This window comes from Hylobates moloch, unplaced genomic scaffold (genome assembly GCF_009828535.3).
Source record: "Hylobates moloch isolate HMO894 unplaced genomic scaffold, HMol_V3 SCAFFOLD_23, whole genome shotgun sequence".
NCBI lineage: Eukaryota > Metazoa > Chordata > Mammalia > Primates > Hylobatidae > Hylobates > Hylobates moloch.
The window spans coordinates 15,079,864-15,103,233 of NW_026652298.1; the positions used below are offsets into that span (position 1 = coordinate 15,079,864).

Consider the following 23,370-nt stretch of genomic DNA (forward strand, 5'->3'; position numbering starts at 1 on the left):
TGTAGAAAAAAGTCACCTTGAAGACATAGCAATAGAAACTACCCAAAATTGAATACACAGAGAAGAGAGAATTTAAAACCATAAACAGACCATACATGAGTTGTCTTCAAGCAACCAAACAGATCTGAAATTAAAGTCACCAAAGCAAGGCAAGAAGGGCAAAACCAAAAAATATGTTGAGAAAATATTGGCTAAAATGGTGAAAATTTGATTAAATTAGATCTAAGAAGCTCAATGACCCCAAACATGATGAAAACTACTCCAAAACATATCATAATCAAATTGTTCAACTCAGTAAGGGTAAAGAATAATTAAACACCATGACCACCCAAATTAACCGAATTGATATATATAGAAAATTCCATCCAACAGTAGCAGAATGCACTTTCTTTTCAAGCGCACCCACCTGGAACATTTACCAAGAAAGACAATATTCTGGGCCATAAAGCAAGTCTCAGTAAACTAAAAAGCATTCAAGTCATGCAAACTATATTATCTGACCATAGTGGAACTAAATTAGAAATTAATAACAGAAGAATTTCTGCAGTGGGGGAGAATTTGGAACTAAATAACACAATTCTAAGTAAGCCATGGGTCAAAAAAAAAAAAAAAAAAGAAGTACTCTAAAGGAACATTAGAAAGTATTTTGAACTGAATGGAACTGAAACTCAACATATCCAAATTTGTGAGATGCAATAAAGCTATATGTAGGGGGAATTTTCTAACACTAAACACTTATATTAGAAAAGCAGAAAGGTCTCAAATTAATGACACAACTTCCGCCATAAGGAACCACAAACAGAATAAACCTGAACCAAGTAGACAGACAGAAACAAATCAATGAAACAGAAAACAGAAAAATGAAAAAAAAATAACTGAAACCAAATTTGAGAAGATTATTAAAACGTCTAGCCAGAGTGATTAGAAAAAGACAAAAGACAAGAAAAAGACATAAAAGACAAAAGACAAAAACTACCAACACCATAGAGGTGATTTTACTATACATTCTACAGATATTATTAAAAGGATAATAAGGTATTATAAACAACTATGCCAATACACTTTACCACTTGGAAAAAATAAACATATTCCTTGAAATACTCAAACTATCAAAGCTCACTGAATAAGATAACCTAATTAGCCCTATATTATTAAACAATTTTAACTGGTAGTTTAAAAAAATCACTCCACAAAGAAAACTCCTAGTGCAGATGGTTCCTCATCAATTCTACAAAATATCTGAGGAGGAAATAATACCAATTCTATACAAACTCTTCCAGAAAATTGAAAAGGAGGAACTATCTCGTAACTCATTCTGTGAGGGCAACATTACCCTAATACCAAAATCAGGCAAATACAGTCTAAGAAAAACCTACAGAACAACATCCCTCATAAATATAAACCTAAAAAAAAAACGTGATTTTGGAAAATGATATCTAACTATATATATTTTTTATTAAGTTCCAGGGTACATGTGCAGGATGTGCAGGTTTGTTACATAGGTAGACATGTGCCATGGTGGTTTGTTGCACCTATCAACCCATCAGCTAAGTATTAAGCCCAGCATGCATCAGCTCTTTTCCCAAATGCTCTCCCTCCCCTTCCCCTACTCTCAACAGGCCCGTGTGTGTGGTTCCCCTCCCTGTGCCCACGTGTTCTCATTGTTCAACTCCCACTTTTGAGTGAGAACATGCAGTGTCTGGTTTTCTGTTCCTGTGTTAGTCTGCTGAGGATGATGGCTTCCAACTTCATCCACATCCCTGCAAAAGACAAAATCTCGTTCCTTTTTATGGCTGCAGAGTATTCCATGGTGTATAGGTACCACATTTTCTTTATCCACTCTATCATTGATGAGCATTTGGGTTGATTCTATGTCTTTGCTATTGTGAACAGTGCTGCAATGAACATACATATGCATGTATCTTCATAATAGAATGGTTTATATTCCTTTGGGTATATACCCAGGCCACAGCGTCTTCCACAATGGTTGAAATAGAAACACTTTTACACTGTTGGTGGGAATGTAAATTAGATATCTAACTATATTAAAATAATAATACATTGATGACCAAATTGAGTTCATCTTAAGAATGAAAGGTTGTTTTGGCCAGGCACAGTGTGGCTCATGCCTGTAACCCCAGCACTTTGGGAGACCAAGGTGGGAGGATCACTTGAGCCCAAGAGTTTGAGACCAGCTTAAGCAACATAGTGAAATCCCATCTCTACAAAATATACAAAAAATTAGCTGGGCACTGTGGTGCACGCCTGTAGTACCAGCTACTCAGGAGGCTGAGGTGGGAGGACTGCTCGAGCCTGGGAGGCAGAGGTTGCAGTGAGCTAAGATCATAACACTGCACTCCAGCCTAGGCGACACAGTGAGACCCTGTCTCAAAAAAAAAAAAAAAAAAAAAGTTGGTTTAACATTCTAAACCAATCATTGCAATTCAAATTCACTGTATTAATCCACTTTAAAAAAGATAAACTATATGATTATCTCAATTCAGAAAAGGCATTTGGTAATATTCCAACACCCATTCCTGATTAAAAAAAAAAAAAAAACCCTCAGCAAACTATGAACAGAAGGAAATTTTCTCAACCAGACAAAGTGCATCAACGAAGAAACCTAGAGCTAACATCATACTTAATGGTGAAAGATGGAATTCTTTCCTCGCTGAGGTCAGGAACAAAACAAGGATCTCTGCTCTCACCACCTTTATTATACATTGTATTAGAAGTTCTAGACATTCCAATAAGGCAAAAAATAAATAAACAAATAAAAGTCATTCATTATTAAAAAGCAGCAGCATAATGTCTTTCATCTCAGACAACATGATCATCTTTATACATGGAATCTATTAAAAAGCTATTAAAACCAGGCTAGGCTCAGTGGCTCATGCCTGTAATCCCAGCACTTTGGGAGGCTGAGGCAGGCAGAACATCTGAGGTCAGGAGTTCAAGACCAGCCTGGCTAACATGGTGAAACCCCATCTATACTAAAAATACAAAAATTAGCTGGGCATGGTGGTGGGCACCTGTAATCCCAGCTATTTGGGAGGCGGAGGCAGGAGTATCACAAAGCCGAGATCATGCCATTGCTCTCCAGCTTGGGAGACGAGAGACAGACTCTGACACACACACAAAAAGCTATTAAAACCAGTAAATGAACTTAGCAAGGTTACAGGATACAAAATCCATATAAATATCTACTGCATTTTTATATACCAGTGAAAAACTATTAATATTGAAAATGAAATTTTAAAAACAGTATCATGGACAATCAAAAAATATGACCAAAAGTATAAAAACACTGAAAACCACAAAACACTGCTAAGAGAAAGTAATGAAAACCTAAATAAATGGAGAGATAGACTTTGTTCATGAGTTGGAAGACTCCATATGGTTAAGATGTCAATTCGCTAGACCACACTCCAGAGGAGAAGATTACATAAAGTCATGAATACCAGGAGACAGAGATCACTGAGGGCCATCTTAGAAGTCTGCCTACCACAGCTGCCAATGTTATTAAAGGATACCACAATATTTTTTTGTTGCATATCCTTATAACTCTTCTAAAAGGACTTTGTAGCCAGACTGCATGGTACAAATCCTAGTTTACTAATTACTGTGTGACCTTGCCAATCAATTTACTTTCCTGTGCTTCAGCTCTCTCTTCTGCAATATGGAGAAAACAGCAGTATCTATTTCATGTAGTTATTTAAGGTTTAAATGATTAAGTGTTTATAAAGCACTTAAGTATCTGGTACTTGGTTATATACATACATCAATACATCCAGTAATATAATGCTTAATATAAATACTTAAGTTACTATTCCTTAGAGTTTAGTACAATACATCCTTCTGTAACTGTTTAATGATGCCTCCTACAAATAAGGTACACTATTTATTCAAGGTGTGTATAAAGATAACTGATTAAATTTGGGCACTGAGGAACTAGCATCTTCTTGTTTCCATTTTTATTTGAACTTCAACAAACAAACATAGGTAATGCCTGAGATAACCGTAATCCTGTTTCACCAGGTCCTAATTTGTGCCTGTTTTCCAGACATAACTGTCAATGGCATGCTCTTTCAGTTTTTTTGTGGTTTGTTTTTTGTTTTTTAAGATGGAGTCTCACTCTATTGCCCAGGCTGGAGTGCGGTGGTGCAATCTCAGTTCACTGCAATCTCCGCCTCTCGGGTTCAAGCGATTCTCCTACCTCAGCATCCTGAGTATCTGGGATTACAAGCATGTGCCACCACGCCTGACTAATGTTTTTGTGTATTTTTAGTAGAGATGGGGTTTCGACATGTTGGCCAGGCTGGTCTTCAACTCTCGACCTCAAGTATTCCTCCCACCTCAGCATCCCAAAGTGCTGGCATTACAGGCATGACCCATCACACAGAGCCCCCCTCTTTCACTCTTAAAAGTGTCCCAGTGTACACAAGAAATTACAGTTACTCCAGTTTGTCACAGTCCTAGACTGAAATGGTAACTGAATCAAGATAAACACTTTTGAGTAAGAAACCAACAAGGCACGGATAAAAGGAAAGGAAATTGAAGAGGAGGAATATGGGCAATGGGGGTGGGTAGATAATAGAGGGCAACAGAGTTAGACCCTGTCTCAAGAAAAAAAGAAAGAAAGGTTGGTTTAATATTCGAAACCAATCATTGCAATTCACTGTGTTCATACACTTTTAGAAAGATGAACTACATGATCATCTCAAACAATTCAGAAAAAGCAGCATGGTAAGAGAAAAATAAATGCTTCAAAATGTCCACATACCAAAATTAATTCACCCACAATCCGAATTCACACTTCCTATAAACCAAATATATTCTTTAAAAGCTTAGTGAAATAAAATATTTAACTGGTCATAAAACAGGTAACTGGCATTTCTTTAAAGATTTTTAAAAATCCATAAATGAATACCAAATAAATGTTAGTATATCACATTTAACTTCCCTTTCCTCTCTGTTCTAATACATTACCATGAAACCAATATATAATCCTGATAAACACATTATTTAAAAAATAAGAAAACTTGTTTAAATGCACACACTGCAAGCCAAATTTTAACAATAAACCATTTTTATAGCTATTTTTGTACTCCCAACTGAAAACATTAGGTGACTTTGGAAATTCTAATTCCTTTATAATCCTGCAGCACCAAAGCAAACAGTCATGACCCCTTAAGAGGATAAAATGCCGATTTTAATTAAAGACTAAATTATTTGACTTGGTGTGCAATTTTTGCATCCGTATTTTGAGATGTATTTATAAATCCTGTGCTGTTCATTAATGAAAGACTGTACAAGTATAATAACTGACAAATAGCCTATAGAGGCAGTCTTAAAAGGTGTCTTGAATTCTGAAGAACTTAGGCTAGTAAGAGGAATGAAGTACTGATACATGCCACATTGTGGATGAACCTTGAAAACACTGTGCTAAGTAAAAGAGGCAAGTCACAAAAGACCACATATTGTATTATTTCATTTATATGTATGGTCTGAGTAGGTAAATCTATATAGACAAAAAGTAGATTAGCAGTTGCTTACGACTAGGGTAGGAGTGGGGACTGAGGGGAATGTGGGGAATGGAGGATGACTTCCTTTGGGAGTGATGGAATGTTCTAAAATTGATGATAATGATGATTGCACAACTCTGTGAATATACTAAAAACCAGTGAATTGTATACTTTAAATGGGTAAATTGTATGGTCTGTGAATTATATCTCAATAAAGCTGTTACCATAAAAAGAACTTAGGCTATAATTCCTACCCTAAATATAAACTGTTACATATTATTATCTTAAAAATGGAAAAACCTAATTCCAATACTTTATAGGAGAGAAAGCCAAGAAACATATGCATTAGTCTGTTCATGCTAATTGCCAAACATTGATGCAAATATACTCCATGTCTTTGAATTCCTATTGAATTTCAGACAACAAATAGATTTCTTGAGTATTTTACCACAAAATAGATTTAGATATTGGCTTGACTTTAAACTTGTGGTGGATATTTCCTGACTTCATCTGAAAATTAAATTAAATTAAATAATCTGTCAACTTGCAGGTTTTTATTCCTAAGTAGCTATTAATTTGGTTTATCAATACAAACCTTAATAAAGTATGGGAGGCAACACATATCAAGCCAATGCTAGATTTAGCCATTTTACAACGTTGAGATATATCTAAACATCATTTGTAAACCATAAAGACACACAATTTTTGTCAATTTAATAATTTTAAAACAAAATACAAGGCTTAATAAAGACAACTTGCAAGGTTTATAGCAAGTTAACTTTTTAACTATATACGTACAGTTGTATTTTGCCTTCAAAAATTCTGCTTCTAGAGTGTCAAGTAAAGAATATTAATCATTTCTTTTTTTTTTTTTTTTTTTTTTTTGAGACAGAGTCTCGCTCTGTCGCCCACGCTGGAGTGCAGTGGCGCAATCTCAGCTCACTGCAAGCTCCGCCTCCTGGGTTCACGCCATTCTCCTGCCTCAGCCTCTCCAAATAGCTGGGACTACAGGCGCCCGCCACCACGCCCGGCTAATTTTTTGTACTTTTAGTAGAGACGGGGTTTCACCGTGGTCTCGATCTCCTGACCTCGTGATCCGCCCGCCTCAGCCTCCCAAAGTGCTGGGATTACAAGCGTGAGCCACTGCGCCCGGCAATCATTTCTTGACCTAGGTATATAATGTCATATTTCACCACTGATATATTGTGAATTTCATTCACTAATTTAGGTGGATATTAATAATCATCAAATAATTCTAATAGATCTTAGTCTATGAAAGCAATCATACCAGTTATTAATACTGATATTTTAACTAAAATTATAGATCACAAAAATGAGAGATCAGTTTTATTATTCTACTATTAATGTATATTTATAATATATGAAATAAACTATAGAAATATTGCCATATTTCCCACAAATTTATACATTATAGCACTAACTTTGGTATTCAGAGCTAAGATGTCAGGTAGTTAATACAACATAGAGAGGTAATCATCATTTTAGGAAGTGGCCTAAAGCTGCTCTTTGGTATAGCATAAATTTAAGATTTGATAAATCTAGGTAGTGATAACAGGTATTCATTATATTATATATTATTTATTATGAATAATTACATAGAACATAGTATACACACATATGTACATTTAAAATACACATATATTATATATAAATAATTGTAATATGTTCTTTGGTGTTCATTCAATATTACTGATATCAGATAAAACAAAATTCAAAATTCCCTTATTTTCTTCCTCTCTATTCAGAGTGATCTGATAGCTTTGCAGAGCACAGTTTGTTTTAAATGTAAATCAACAAAATAAAACAATAAGATATAATTTGTAAAAAACGGGATAACATTTTGAGTTTTTAAAACTAACTACTGTTATTTAAGTAACTACAATCTCAAATGGTTTTCTGCATAAACCTTTGAGTCCCTGGGACAAAATTTGTCCTAGTGGAAATAAACATATCCATCATTTTTCCTCTGGCATTCTTTTTTTTTTGCTCGCTCTGTCACCCAGGCTGGAGTGCAGTGGTGCAACCTCAGCTCACCACAAGCTCCGCCTCCTGGGTTCACGCCATTCTCCTGCCTCAGCCTCCCGCGTAGCTGGGACTACAGGCGCCCGCAACCACGCCTGGCTAATTTTTTTGTATTTTTAGTAGAGACAGGGTTTCACCATGTTAGCCAGATGGTCTTGATCTCCTGACCTCATGATCCACCCTCCTCAGCCTCCCAAAGTGCTGGAATTACAGGTGTGAGCCACTGCGCCCAGCCCTGGCATTCTTGATAAACACATTATACATTCTCCCTAGTGAGTTGACATTTCAAGCAAACATACATCATGATCTTACCCATAAACAGTCGGGTCACACCCCCGAACATGTTAATAAGTGAGTCAGATCAACCAATTTTCAACATTAATATAAAATCATCTGTGGAATTCTCAAAAATATTTTTACAAAAATTAGCAGTATGATTTAAACACATGTTGGATTTCAAAATAAAAAAATACATAAGAGAGAGTCCAACACTGGTACCTCTCCTCTGATCCTCAAAAAAAATAACAATTTTTAAATATTAAAGATGATACTCCTCCCATTTTGATAAGTCACTCTATGGCCCTAGTAATTCAAACATAATTACAGACTTTTAAGTAGGCTAGAAGTTACTTTGAAACTTTAATAAGAATTCAAAAAAGAATTCTACACTGTTGCAAAAAGCATTTTTCTAACCTCTGTTACATTAGCCAATCTAAAATAATATGATATGAACTCTTCAAACTACTACTCTATTAAATCCTGATATCATTTCTAGTACTAGTCTGATCATTAGCAGACAAGTTTAAAAAGAAAATTTGGGGCCGGGCATGGTGGCTCACGCCTGTAATCCCCAGCACTTTGGGAGGCCGAGGTGGGTGGATCACGAGGTCAGGAGATCAAGACCATCCTGGCTAACATGGTGAAACCTCGTCTCTACTAAAAATACAGAAAATCAGCTGGGCATGGTGGCACGCACCTGTAATCCCAGCTACTCAGGAGGCTGAGGCAGGAGAATCACTTGAACCTGGGAGGTGGAGGTTGCAGTGAGCCGAGATCACGCCACTGCACTCCAGCCTGGGCGACAGAGTGGGACTCCATCTCAAAAATAAATAAATAAATAAAATAAAAATAAAAAATAAAAATTTATGTTTAAATCTCAAACATCAAAAAAGCACTCAAAGTAGCTTACAAAAGCAAAGAAGAGCCCTGCAGAGAATCAGGCAAATATCCAGGCGAATTCAGAGTAAAAAGTTGGACAGCTGAATGTTGTAGCCAGTGCAAAGGAAGGTGGGCTAATTGCCCAGAGGTACTCTACTACTTGAATACCCATATATGTGCTTGGTGTAACTTCTGTCATTTGAAGCAAAAGGTAAAAATCCAATGGAGATAGAATAACGCAAACGTGAAGTATTGGGAGCCCACTGTTTGTCGCATTTGGGAAGACAGAAACGGCTTTACAAATATAAATACAAAAGCCATGTAAATATTTATGATCATTTTGTCAGCTATATACAACAGACATCTTCTAGTAATTTCATTGACACTAATCAATGTCCATATTTTTTAACAGAAAGGTTTCTACATTTGCACAATTCCTAGTATATTTTTAATTCCTTAAGTATATTTAAGAATATTCCAGACCACAAGACTCTAAGGTGTTGCACATTTTCTCAGACTAAAATGTCAACATATATTAATATAGAACCATATGCTTTTATTCAGCAAGCATGTCATAAACCAAATTTTCTCACCTATGATGACAGGTAGATAAAGTCAATTAAAGTAAGTATAACTATTAAAAAAATTCAGAAATTTCACTGTATGACTCAGTTATCTGGGAACTTTTTCTAAAGTTTACATTATCTTACTGGATCTCAAGATTCTAACTCATATACTTTGTATTCCCTCCCTAGAACGTAATGTAGAGTCAATGAACATACCACAGATGAAATGTATGTTAAATACTGCATTGCAAATTGAAATAACCATCATACCAAAGACTATTTCACCTAGCCAAGAGAGAATAATGCTTCCATTTTGCTTATTGTTTATTGTTACTTTTTATTTTAAAATACTGATAAGAAGTCAAAAGGCACACTTATCTTAAAATAATTTAAGTATAATGTTTCTAACCAATTATAATTAAGAGTATTAAAAACTATAACAGATAGCATCGTATAATCAAAGACAGGATCACCAGGATCTGAGCCCTATTCTTTCACTTATTAGCTGAGTAATCTTGAGAAACTTACCTATCAGTTCCGTCATTCCTAACATGAGTAACATAATAACACTATCTACAGAATTGTTGCTGGAGAGTAAAGAATAAAATGGATCTCAAAACAGTTTTGTAAAACTGGAAAGCAATATAAGAATCCAATGGGTTATCATCAAATAATAATTTTGCTTGAGAGACAAGCTGTTCAACACATAGTGTAATCAATCTGCTTCTTTACGTTTATATATCTTAAAGTATTTCAAATTAAATAAACATTCAAGTAAGTTGTATAACTGCCAGTCTCCGCCTCCCTTTTAATAAACTTTAACACAACTGAAAGGTAAAAATAGTTAATATATTTTATAACCGATAATGGTCACTTTATTTTTAAGATATATATTTTCTCATATGTTTTAATCTTGTTTTAGTATGTATTTTGTTCAGTTAACAAATCATCTGGCTGGGCGCGGTGGCTAACACCTGTAATCCCAGCACTTTGGGAGGCCGAAGCGGGCGGATCACGAGGTCAGGAGATCGAGATCATCCTGGCTAACACAGTGAAACCCCGTCTCTACTAAAAATACAAAAAATTAGCCGGGCGAGGTGGTGGGCGCCTGTAGTCCCAGCTATACGGGAGGCTGAGGCAGGAGAATGGCGTGAACCCCGGGGGGCAGAGCCTGCAATGAGCCGAGATCGTGCCACTGCACTCCAGCCTGGGTGAAAGAGCGAGACTCTTTCTCGAAAAAAAAAAAAAAATCATCTACATGCTTTCAATTAAATATTATGAATAGAACTTATCAGTAGAAGGAAAATTATTTATTAAATTTCTAAGTCAAATCTTAATATTTTCTTTTTTCTTATTTGGTTCATTTGATGCAAACACAATAATAGTGTAATACATTCTTTCTCAGTAGTGAAAAATAAATTACCATTTTGCTTTCTCTATACTTATTATCTGAATGAGGCTTTAGATAGAACCAAATTTATTACAATAGTGAATAAACACAACAATCAATGGAAAAATACTTGCAACAAACCATACCTAGTAATAAGAACTGCATTATCGTGGTGGGCAATCCCATTTTCTGGAATGGTGTTTCCATCACTTTGGTGGGAGAGAATGGATTTCTGCCATTTACAGAAGCTATCGAGGGACTTGTCTGCATGGTGGTTTATCTCCAAGTTTGGCTGCAATACAACATGCATACCAGAAATGTTCCAAACAAATTACTAAGGTCAGTTGTTAAAACTTCTGAAGACTAAAGTGGGACGATAATTAGAAGCAGTGGTTTCTAGGAATAACCTCTTGCCAATTTTTATCTCTGTAATATCTGACCTAGAGCTCATTTGGTATATTATTGAACTGGTATTTTTTTCCAGTTCCAGCTATAATGATAATGTGAACATATGTGAGATTATCAACATAAAAACTAATGAAAATCATTATTATAAGATATGCCATGAAAATGTTCACCCTTATACTGCAACATAGCTACTCTATATAGCTTTAACATAAAAGGTATATTCTTGTAATATATTTAAAATTTGCTTAAGATATTAAATGTGTAGAGCTAAAAATCATATCCAACTAGAATTTCCTAATAGGAGCAATAATAAAACATATTATTTAATAATAAGTGATTCTATAGCTCTATAGCCTCTCTGTTAACAATCTTAGATTCATAAACTAACTCATTCTTACCTGATCTTCTGTGAGAACAATTAAGCGGGCCACTATAATATTCACAACGTTTCCTAGGCTGGAATCACGGTAAAGTTTGGCAACCTGACCTCCAGAAAATAAGAAAAGACACAAAGTCAGACAAAAATTATAGGGTGATAGTTTGGTTTTTTAAGTGCTAAAATAATTTTTTTATAAATTTAACCATTGTATACATTACCCCATATCACTTAGAACTCTGCCCTCAAGGTGCCTTGGTAAAAGGTTTTTATACAAGTCTACCTCAATAAATATTTTCTCCTAGACATGAACTACAGCATGGAAATTAGAGGGTGAGCTGATGTTTCAAGTTAAAAAAGAAAAAAACCCTTAAACAAGATTTAACAATCCACTAAAACTGTCATATTATCTAAAAATGAATGATAAGGTCATCTTTAAATGTATTTTTATGGAACTGAAACATTACTAGACCAATTTTTTACCATCTTAGACAGGTAAATTCTCATCATTATTTACTTCACAGCAAAAATTTACGACCTTAGTCACAAACACAACAAATATGAAGTAAAATATTATATAGAGGGATCAAACTTACAATATTCATCACACTCAAAATGTAATGTTCAATGTCTTTGCGGCCATGGTAGCCCACCATCATTTTGTCTGCCACTACCAATGTCTCCACAAACCGTTCAATGCTCACTGATCTCTTCTGTCTGTGGTGGATATGTGTGCTGTTAATTGGTAGTGAATAAGAAACAATGGATGTGTCATTCAGCCACCAAGGTTTGCCAGTTCTTGTGAAATCTACAATAAAAGCAGCCAATTCAGATAGGTTCATTAATTAAAAATATTTATTTATAGATCTTTCATGTAGACATGCTTCTCATAAATTCTCTAATATATTAAGATTTCTCAAAGGGAAGAGAATGAGAAAATGCAGTAGTGAGAAAAAAGTCTGTACATTTTTGAAAATAATCACCTGAAAAAAATTAAACTTTCAACTGCTCATGAAAACAAATCTAAGAAATGAATTAATTAATAAAAATAATTTTCAAACAGTCATTTCATATTCTTCCAGTAATTACATCTTAATACATTTAAATTTAGGATATATACTTTAAAGAATCATTTAAAGTTATTTAAAAAGCATCTAGAGTATGAACTTTTCAATCAGTCTAAGACAGCTCTGACAGAGAACCCTGATTTCGCAAAAATCTATTCCAAAGATACTTTCGATTGTTCATTTTAAAATAAGATGCTTTCATCAAGCTATTTTAATTAGAATCAACTCTACTGCTCTAGAAATCTCAATTCTAAAAGGCAATGAATTACTTTTTTCACTTAGGTTGGCAGTCTACAACTATTTATTCTGACAGAGTACTCAAAATATTTCTTTTCAAAGCCTAGAGGTAAGAGACATTCAATTAGAGTTGAAAGATCACGATTCCGGCATAATTTGCTTTGAACCACATTTAGCATGGATTGCAATGTATCCTTTGTTTTCTATACATTTGGTTCTTCAGTATAGAAGCAGCCTTTTAGTGCTATGGCATTTGTAAACACCTGCCTCACTGATTATCATCTTCATTAAATAAACTTGAGCATGTAGAGGTCCTCTGTATATCTCACTTCCACATCCTTATATTGAACAGGAAATCTTTCTCACCCCCTCTTATTGAAGACTTTAGTGAGGAATAATTAGATTAATATATATGGTACACTTGACAGAAAGTGTAACTATTCTCATTTTTCTAACTTCTTTAGCCTTTGTGTTTTAAAAATTGCATTGGTAGGTGCTATGGTTTGAATATCTCCTCCAAAACTCATGTTGAAACTTAATTGCCATTGAAACAGTATTAACAGCTGGGACCTTTAAGAGGTGATTAGAACTTGAAGGCTCCACCCTCATGAAGGAATTAAAACCATTATTGTAGGAGTGGGTTGGTTATTGTGGGAGTGGGTTCCTGATAAAAATAATGAGTTCAGGCCCAACTTCCTCCTTCTGTTGTGTGCACTCACTTCCTCCTCTTGCCTTCCTCCATGAGACGACCCTCAGCAGATGCTGGTGCCATGCTCTTGGACTTCCCAGCATCCAGAACCATATGCTAAGTAAACTTTCATTGTTCTTAAATTATCCAGTCTCCGGTATTCTGTTACAGCAGCAAGAAATGTGCTAAGACACTAGGATGGATAAATTTTGAGAAATGAGGTGGAAATGATCATGAGACCCATCAGTTAAATACTCCTGAAACTCCTAAGTTAAATGAGTGTCTTCAACCCTAAAGGTGAAGAGAAGCAAAGACATAAACACCACTTCTTATTTCGATAGTATATCCTCCAGATAGTGTTTATCTCCAATTTTGGCAGTCAGACTCTCCAGATGGCCTCCATGACCTCTGTCTCCTGATGTTCACATCCTTTTGTGATTTCCTCCTTTTGAATATGGGTAGGACCTGTGACTTGTTTCTAACTAACAGAATACAGCAAAGATGAGGAGATGCATGTGATTTTGAGTATATTAGTACATGATTATGTTACATAATATTGTAGCATTTGTCTAGAGTCTCTCCCTTGGTAACTTAGAGAAAGCAATCAATCATGCTGGTGAACTGACACTGGCATCTGAAGACAATCATCCAAAAACTAAAGCTACTTGTAACCACAAAGAACTGAATGCTGCCAACAACTATGGGGGTAGAGAAGTGGATTCTTCCCCAGTCAAGATTCTAGATGAGAATTCAGCCCTGGTTGAAGCTAAGCAGATGACCCATCCATGCACAGACTCCTGACCAACAGAAACTGTGAAATACTAAAAGTATACTGAGTAAGCATACTTTTGTGCTTACAATAAAACCTAAAACACTAGGTTTTATTGCCTAATATTGTTAACAAAACAGCCAAAAGCTTTTCCACATCAATATAACTCCAATTTCTCCTGCTCAATCCTCTGTGATCATAAAACCACTCATGTATTCAAGTCATGCCTAGTCTCTTACTCTGGCTAAACAGCTTAAATGTCCAAATATAGGATTTTATTTTCATTCTTTTGATCATTTCCCCTTCTCTGACCCATTCAATTTCTCCTTATTTTTATTTAAAATATTGTGAAAATAATTAGACATTATTGTGCAATAAACACATAGCAATGGTAGTTCTCATTTAAAATGTATTCAGGTCGGGCGTGATGGCTCACGCCCGTAATCCCAACACTTTGGGAGGCTGAGGCAGGTGGATCACCTGAGGTCAGAGCTTGAGGCCAGCCTGGCCAACATGGTGAAACCCCGTCTCTACTTAAAATACAAAAATTAGCCAGATGTGGTGGCAGGCACCTGTAATCCCAGCTGCTCAGGAGGCTGAGGCAGGAGAACCACTTGAACCCGAGAGACAGAGTTTGCAGTGAGCCAAGATCACACCACTGCGCTCCAGCCTGGGCGACAGGGCGAAACTCCATCTCAAAAACTAAAAAATTAAAAAAGAGAACAGGTTGGTAAACTATTTCAAATATTTTGTCCAGTAAAATATTTCAAATCCTAAATTAATGTTTCTACTAAAAAAAAAAAAAAATACAAAAATTAGCTGTGTGGTGGCACACAGCTGTAGTTCCAGCTACTCAGAAGGCTGAGGCAGGCCAATTGCTTGAACCTGGGAGGCGGAGGTTGCAGTGAGCTGAGATGGCACCACTGCACTCCAGTCTGGGCAACAAGAGCAAAACTCCATCTCAAAAATAATAATAATAATAAAACAAAAATGTATTCAGTGTAAGGTAATTGCTGTTATCATCATCTTTGTTATTGTAAAAATTTTCAACATTTTAGTTTTTAAAAATTTTAGTTTGCTTAGCTATCACTCTAACAAACTAGAAATTATTTGAACGTTAAAACTATATATTTTTATTTATGACTATCCATCAAAGGCATTTTATATATGTCATATATAATTATATATTCAATATTTTATACATATACATATATACTGAATAAAATCAAGGGAGAGAACATCTTCAGTTTCATTTTAAAAATTAAATTAATCCAGCATAATTAGCTCATTATAAAACTATACATTCTATAATTGCCAATTGACTTCTTAATGTTAAGCTTAATGATCTGTAACTACTATCTTTATTAGTCTAAAATAGAAAACAAGATTGACTTGTTTTGTTTCAAAATAAAGATTAGTAGTTCTTCAAATGATACCTGTTACAGATGCTTTGCTCAATTTAATTTTGATTAGATTATAGCATGTTAGGAAAACATTGCTCATAAACACATACAACACAATAACTTTTTCCCAAAATCAATATGGATTTCATTGCCATCTGAAATAAGATTTTAACTTTTTGATCAACATCAAAGTGTTTTTTTGATATTGATCAATATCAAAGTGTTTTTTTGATATTGATCAATATCAAAGTGTTTTGATCAATATCAAAGTGTTTGAATATATACAGCCATTCACCATTATTTCATTGACCTGCTTTATTTTTGTTCATAGTACCTACTACTTCTGGACAGTTGGTCATATATTTATTTGTTTGTTTGTTTGTTTATTTAGTTAACTGTCTTTCCTCACTAGATATAAACTCCATGAGAGCAGGGACTTTTTCTGATTTATTTATTGCTGCATCTCCAGCACCTAGAATAGCCTTGCATATGGGTACTAAATGAATATTTATTTAATGAATACATAAGTAGATAATGAAGATATAGCGACATAATAATATCTATTTCAATGGACTAGAAGAATACTTAGTTATCTCTGGGTATTTGGAATAAGTAATTTTCAGTTTCTTCTTTTCCTTTTTGTCCTGTATTTTCTAAATTTTCTAAAAGGAACATTTATTACTTCTATAAAATGTTTAAAAATTCATAGTTTGAATCTAATTAGAATGGAAAAAATTAATATCTGAATATAAGATAAATATATCCAGTGTCAAGGGGGTTTCATATCTTATATTTTGACATAAACTTGAATTCCAGGTAATAGGCTAACTGGCAGTGTATGCCTGTAAATTCACATCTCTCATTTGACCTATGCTGTTGAAACAATATTACAATTAAGATGTCAGCCAGACATTTCTCAAATTTACTACTAAACACAAAACGTTTTTTTTCGCCAGTAACACTTGCCCAGAACATAGGGAAATACTATTATATTCCCAGTAATGGTAAGCCAGTGAAGTTTTTCAAGGTGTGTGATACAGCCAGATTTAGGGGACAGATTTTACTGAAAACAAGAACACAAACCTGGAGACAGAAAGCATAATTAGAAAGTCAGTATAGTGGTCTCGGCAAGAGATGATGAGGGTCTGAAATAAACAGACTAGAGTTTGGGGTAGTAGAAATGGCAAGTGAATTAAAAACATTGAAATGGAACACTTTAGGAAATTCTCACAGTAATCCAAATGAGAGATGGTAAGAGAATATCTTTCCCCAAAAGGGTAGAATTTTATGATAGCCATAAGAATGGATTGGAGAAGTGTTTGACTAACGCGTAAACCATTAAAAAATAAGGATCTGCCTGAGTTAAAATAATGTGATACATACTTCAAAAAAGAATAATTTAAATATGAAAGGATTAAGAGGCAGGCTTTTCAGAATATGATAAAATCTTTAAATATTTTTGCAAAAGGTGATCTTCTCTACAATCATACAGTGAACATTGGCATATTATGGAAAAATGATAGAATAATTACATTATAATAAACAACTGAATATTTGAATCCTAGTTTTTTTCTTTTTTCTTTTTTTTTTGAGAAGGAGTTTCGCTCTCGGCGCGATCTTGGCTCACTGCAACCGCTGCCTTCAGGGTTCAAGCAATTCTCCTGCCTCAGCCTCCCGAGTAGCTGGGACTACAGGTGCATGCCACAACGCCCGGCTAATTTTTGTATTTTTAGTAGAGACGGGGTTTCACCATGTTGGCCAGGATGGTCTCGATCTCCTGACCTGGTGATCCGCCTGCCTCGGCTTCCCAAAGTCCTGGGATTATAGGCGTAAGCCACTGTGCAGGGCCTGAATCCTAGTTTTTAAAGAATTTACATATAGTTATACTTACAGTCTAAATGTTGTTAAATATAAGATAAACTTGTTTCCATAATGGTTCATTTCATTACTCAATATAAAGACCCAACAAACCTTTTGTTTTCATTATTAACTATGAAATTTTATTTCATGTTTTAAGTAGATTCACTGTAAGTTGTCTTTTTCTGGTACCAACTATTCTTGACCAACAAGTACCTAATTAACAGCCTCAGAGATTACTCAAGAAGAAAGTGTGCAGAATGGGAACAGTAGGTTAAGACAAGAAGCCTCAACACTTAAGAAGAAAACAAGCCCATGAAGAATATGGAGAAGAAACAAAAGGGTGATGCATATCATACACTAATTCACAAGGCGATCCTTTCTTTTTTTTTTTTTCGTTTTTGAGATGGAGTCTCACTCTGTCACCCTGGCTGGAGTGCAGTAGCACGATCTGGGCTCACTGCAACCTCTGCCTCCCAGGTTTAAGAGATTCTTCTGCCTCAGCCTCCCAAGTGGCTGTGACTACAGGCAAATGCCAACACACCTGGCTTATTTTTGTATTTTTAGTAGAGACAGGGTTTCACCATATTGGCCAGGCTGATCTCGAACTCCTGACCTTGTGATCCGCCTGCCTCGGCCTCCCAAAGTGCTGGGATTACAGGCGTGAGCCACTGTGCCCAGCCAACCCTTTCTATTTTTTACTAAATCTATTTGTTGGTGACTTTACCTTTGCATTAAGCTGAAATCTCTCTGAAACATTCTGCCCCTGGTTCTAGCTACTGGAACTACATAGAACAAATCTTTAAAAATTTTTGTTAATATAATAACACTTTAGTGTACTAGAAACAGTCATCTTAATGATAGCTACAATTTGATTGGGTAACTAGTATGTGCTGAGATGAGCACTCAGAGAGGTTGGGGAATTCGTTCCATGCTATACCAAAGTGCATGTTCTTTTTGCTATGCTATGTTATATCCACTGTTTCTCTACATTTTCTCACCTTTAGACTAACATCCTCCTAACTCCTTAGCTCTAGTCTTGCTCTTCTCTAATTCCATCTCCATATTGCTGCAAGAGTAGTCTTTCTAAAACACAAATCTGATTATGCTATTCTTCCTGTTTAAATCCTTTCAGTGGGTTTCTAGTGCACTTAGGATAAACAAACCCCTTAACATGGTTTATAAGCTCTTCATGATGTGGCCTCTGCTAATCTTTCCAGTTTCATCTCTCACAACCACTTCCCCCAACCACTATGAACCTCACCTTTATCCCTCCAGCCCACATTCTAATATCCAGTTACATGAACTGTCTGTCAATTTATAAAACATGACATTCTCCCTTTTGGTTTAGGAGCTTCATAAACACTATTTCCTCTATGTGAAACACTAACAGCCACTGTTTTCTCCACTTCTACACAGCTACCTTCACTTTTCCCCCAGCCCTCAGCTTAGAAGTCACTTCTTCCATGAAGCTCTCCTTGACCACTGAAGTCTAGGTTTGTTGCCCGTACTACGTATTTCCATAGTATCCTCGCTCACTGCTAATACTACTTTTGAATACTACCTTAAGACTCTTCAAGTCTTATTCAAGTGTCTAGATTCCTGCTACTAGCATAAAAATATCAGGCTAAACAAACACCACAGAGTACTACAGTATAACTGTGCAAAAAAGCTATAGCTGTTATCTAAGTAAAATAAGATGGTTATTTTTTTCCCTTCAACCAAAAAAAGAAAATGAATTTTATACAAACTAACAGCTTAAAAACTTCTCAAAGAGCTCCCAAATTGATTTAAAACTACTGGTAGGTGACATCTATTAAAAGGGCTCTAGACATTATAATTGTAGTCAAATTCCTACTTACTTTTATTGCTAACCTTACTATACTTGCCAGAAGAAAGAAAAGGCAGCAATCCAATCCAATACGCTTTGTAAAAGCTGCACACTCACTCACCTGAAACCCCACAATGAGAGTGATCATACAGATGTCGTTGTTGAAGGGCAGACTTTTTGTAAATAACATGAGGGTGGCCATTTTCATAACTAAAATGCTTGGAATCCTCTGTGGTATTCTTTAAAGGTTCAATAAAATATTCTTCATCTTCTGTAACAATAACACCATGCTAAAAGAAAAATAAACAAAGAACTTACCAAAGAGAATCATTTTAAATATTATTTATCATTATTACCAAGAGCTAAAAGTAAATGGACACTTCTCCATTTACAGGGTTATAATACATGTTAATAAAAAAAATTAGCAAATTATCTGTACTCAGTTAAAACATTATATAAATGTTCCTATTCTTTAAAAAGGACATTTAAATACCTCAATATGCTATGCGCTGTACTAAGCATGTCACATACGTGATTTCCTCCAATCCCACAACGACTGTGTGAGGTAACAGAGATTTTATGTGAACACTAAAACCTATTTCAGTTCCACATTATGTGCATAACTATGTCCTCTGTTTAGATATAGCTTTGTGATAGAGTTTTGCACAATAAAAATATGTGCAGAGGATTATGTAACACTTTCAGCCCAACCTCTGAATACCTCTGCAGTGGAATCTTCTACTCTCTTTCCACACTGAACGAAGAGAACTCCAAATACCTAGGGTAGGTAGAAACCAAAAAAGAAGGAATCTGGGTCCCTGTGTGACCTCTTAGAAAGATGTCTGATGTAGACACAGACATACAGGAGAGCTTCTATTGTGATAAATCATTGACATTTTGAGGTTTATGTTACATCAATTAATATGTTCTTAATTAACACACATCCCATACATCCCCCATTCTGCAGATGACGTAACAGGCTCAGAGGACTTGCCCAATATTACATAGAGGTAAGTGAGGGTACTGGAATTCAAAGTTCTGCCCTTATTTACAGTATTATATCACCTTATCCCTATTTACTTAGCCAAGTGCTACTCAGTTTAGTTATCTCTCCTCTTTAAAAACCTTCTCTAGTCCAAATGGAGTAGCTTCACCCTCCACTGAGCTCCAATAGAGCTAATTCTCAGTATCACTTATTTTCAATTAATTCCACACCGCTTTGTTATATCTCAAGTCTTGAAGTCTTATTTAAAGTTGGTATAAGTTTTCAACTTCATGTTTTAGCTTCCCAATTAGATTATTTGCTTTTTAAGGCAAAGGGTTATATCTCATATTTCTTTATATCAGTTACAATCATAGAAAGTGTCCCACATGTAATAGGTATAAATAAAACTTTGTTGATGAAAAAGAATGAGATGGTAACAGTTATCTACATCTGAAATAAGAATTTCCACCCCTGTCTAATAGTGTTTTCCTAAGTATGGCACATGTGAGGACTGCTCTTAATCCAACTAATTTACCCTGTAACACCAGATAAAATAAAAACTCTCTGGGTATATTTCCTCAGCTAGAAAAATGAAAGAATTGGTCTAAATTAGCAGTTTTAAAACAGCACTCTGGGGAGCCCTAAGGGTTCCATGGAAGTGCCCTCAGGGGATTGCCCCAGACAACAAAGGGAGACCTACATGGCTTGGATTCCTGGGTTTAGGAATCAGCTGTGCTATTAATCTATATATTAAGTTTCCATATAACATTTCATTTGAAAAAGGGGTTTTGCTGCTTTAAAAAGAAAGCTGAAAACCTCTAGTCCAGATAATCTCTAAGGTCCCTTTGAATTCTAAACCTCTATGATTCTGTTTAGGGAAATTCATGTTAAGTACCTCATGCTTGGAAGGAATGATAAGACATAATCAGAGCTGCTCTAATTTATAGATTAAGTTGGCAGTCACCTACATGAAATGAGCTGAGGAATGCAAACAAAAAAAGCAGCCCTGAGTCGCTTCATATAATTTTCACCATTGTTTGCTTTAATTTAAGGAAAATAGTCCCTATATTAAATGCAAATACTGGCAGAAATAACATAATATGCCATTAACATATTATAATATCTCAGTATGAAGTACTTTACCAGGTAGATCAACAATGTGCTAAAAAACTGAAAACAGTTCCTGCAGAATACGGGGGAAAGTATAAGTTTTGATAAGAGGGATATGTAGGAAGCAAGGTCTAGACAACAGTCCAGAAAGGCTAGAGACTAAAGTCATGCTGGTCTGTGGGCACAAGAAAATTGAAAGTTACCGACAAGGGACTTGATTTGCTGGGGAAAAATGAAGTCAGAAGCCTGGTAAGTAAACACAATCTCTAATTTCAAGAATGAAAAGACTCTAGAAGAACAATCCAGAGATTTTATATGTTAGGTACTTTGTAAAATGTTTATAACATTATCTCTTCTTAATAGCTCTTTGACGTACCACTAACTGTTCCACTTTGTAGATGAGAAACTGAGATGCAGCAAAGTTAAACAATGAACTCGTGATTGACTTTGGAGCCTGAACTCTTAACCACTAAACTATAATTCTCTTATCCTCTAAGGGCTGTTTCTGTATTTATTTATTTTTTCACAAAATATGCTTTCTCAAGTGCCTATCACAAGGCAGATACTATGCTACGTGGTAGGGATACAGGAGTGAACCAAAGTTCCAGCTGTATCATGTTGCTTACATTTTGGTGGGAGGAGCTAGAAAAAGCTAATTAGGTTGGCGTGGTGGGTCATACCTGTAATCCCAGCACTTTGGGAGGCTAAGGCAGGTCAATCACGAGGTCAGGAGTTTGAGACTAGCCTGACCAACATGGTGAAACCCCGCCTCGACTAAAAATACAAAAATTAGCCAGGCATGGTGGCGCATGCCTGTAATCCCAGCTACTCGGGAGGCTGAGGAAGGAGAATCACTCGAACCTGGGAGGCAGAGGTTGCAGTGAGCTGAGATCGTGCCACCGCACTCAGCCTGGGCAACAGAGCAAGACTCCGTCTAAAAAAAAAAAAAAGCTAATTGATTATACAAATAAATGATGAAGCAGGTACTGATAAACATTAAGAGGGGAGATAAAAGCAATCAAAAAGGACAGAGAATAATTAGAAGTCAGAGAATTATACAAAGTATATTGGATAGTTGCAACCATCCTCTCTGATAAGGTGGTATTTGAGCAGAAACCTGAATCAAATGAGGGAGCAAGCCAAATATACATATTGGGAAAGGGCAGACCAGATACTGGGAACAGCAAATGCAAAGGCAATGAGGTAGGAGCATACTTACAGTATTTCAGAAACAATCAGGAGCTACAGTGACTGAAGGGAGGGAAAGGGAGAGTGATTATGAGATTAGAAAGGGTCTGAAAACCAGATGATGGAGGGCCTGAATTTAGTGGGAGTACCAGAAATCTATGCATGCCTGGCAAAAGCCTTGCTCTCACTTACCTCAGTATCCCCATTCACCTTTACACTATCTGCCTCAAGACCATTAGGGCTAATTTCACCATGCCTCCTCTTTCCTTGCGGTATAAATTCCTATGAGAAGCCCAAACCTCACCCCCTGAATTCTAATTCTCATATGATTATGTACATCATGTTTTCTGATCCCATCTCCTACCTCTCCCTATTATGTGAAACACTTCTACTGTGTTCTCTCAAACTCAAGGTCAATCATCAACAAAATCTCCTCTACCACCAGCTTCATCTCTGAATATTCACTTCATCTTGCTCTAACAAAAACTCGAAGCTCCCTAAATGACACTCCTTTCCTGTAGTCCTCTGGAACAGTGGCTGCTTTCTCTTCTACATGCCTCCTATTGGACCTGAAGGTAGGGTCAGATGTTCTTGCAACTCACTGTCATTTCCAAACAACTCTTTCTCCTTCCTCAACAAACACCAGCATTGAACCCCATGCCATGATCTTCTCCCTCCTTTCCCGGTTGCATTTATGTATTGGTCCCAAGTCAGTTCCCTCATTCCTTAAAAATAAGAGATTCTAGATCACTGTCATTCTCTGCAACAT

The 23,370-nt window shown here is 35.8% G+C and overlaps 1 protein-coding gene across 1 annotated transcript in view; it reads right to left on the reverse strand.

Annotated features, from left to right (window-relative positions):
- ADAMTS6 (ADAM metallopeptidase with thrombospondin type 1 motif 6) overlaps window positions 1-23,370 on the reverse strand; it is a 333,888-nt gene that overhangs the window by 300,932 nt on the left and 9,586 nt on the right. The window contains exons 3-6 of the mRNA XM_058433874.1: window positions 19,440-19,608; window positions 12,063-12,274; window positions 11,489-11,572; window positions 10,829-10,974 (exon numbers count right to left, since the gene is read on the reverse strand). Of these exons, the coding sequence (XP_058289857.1) occupies window positions 10,829-10,974; window positions 11,489-11,572; window positions 12,063-12,274; window positions 19,440-19,608 (611 nt within the window). The remainder of the gene's footprint in view (window positions 1-10,828; window positions 10,975-11,488; window positions 11,573-12,062; window positions 12,275-19,439; window positions 19,609-23,370) is intronic.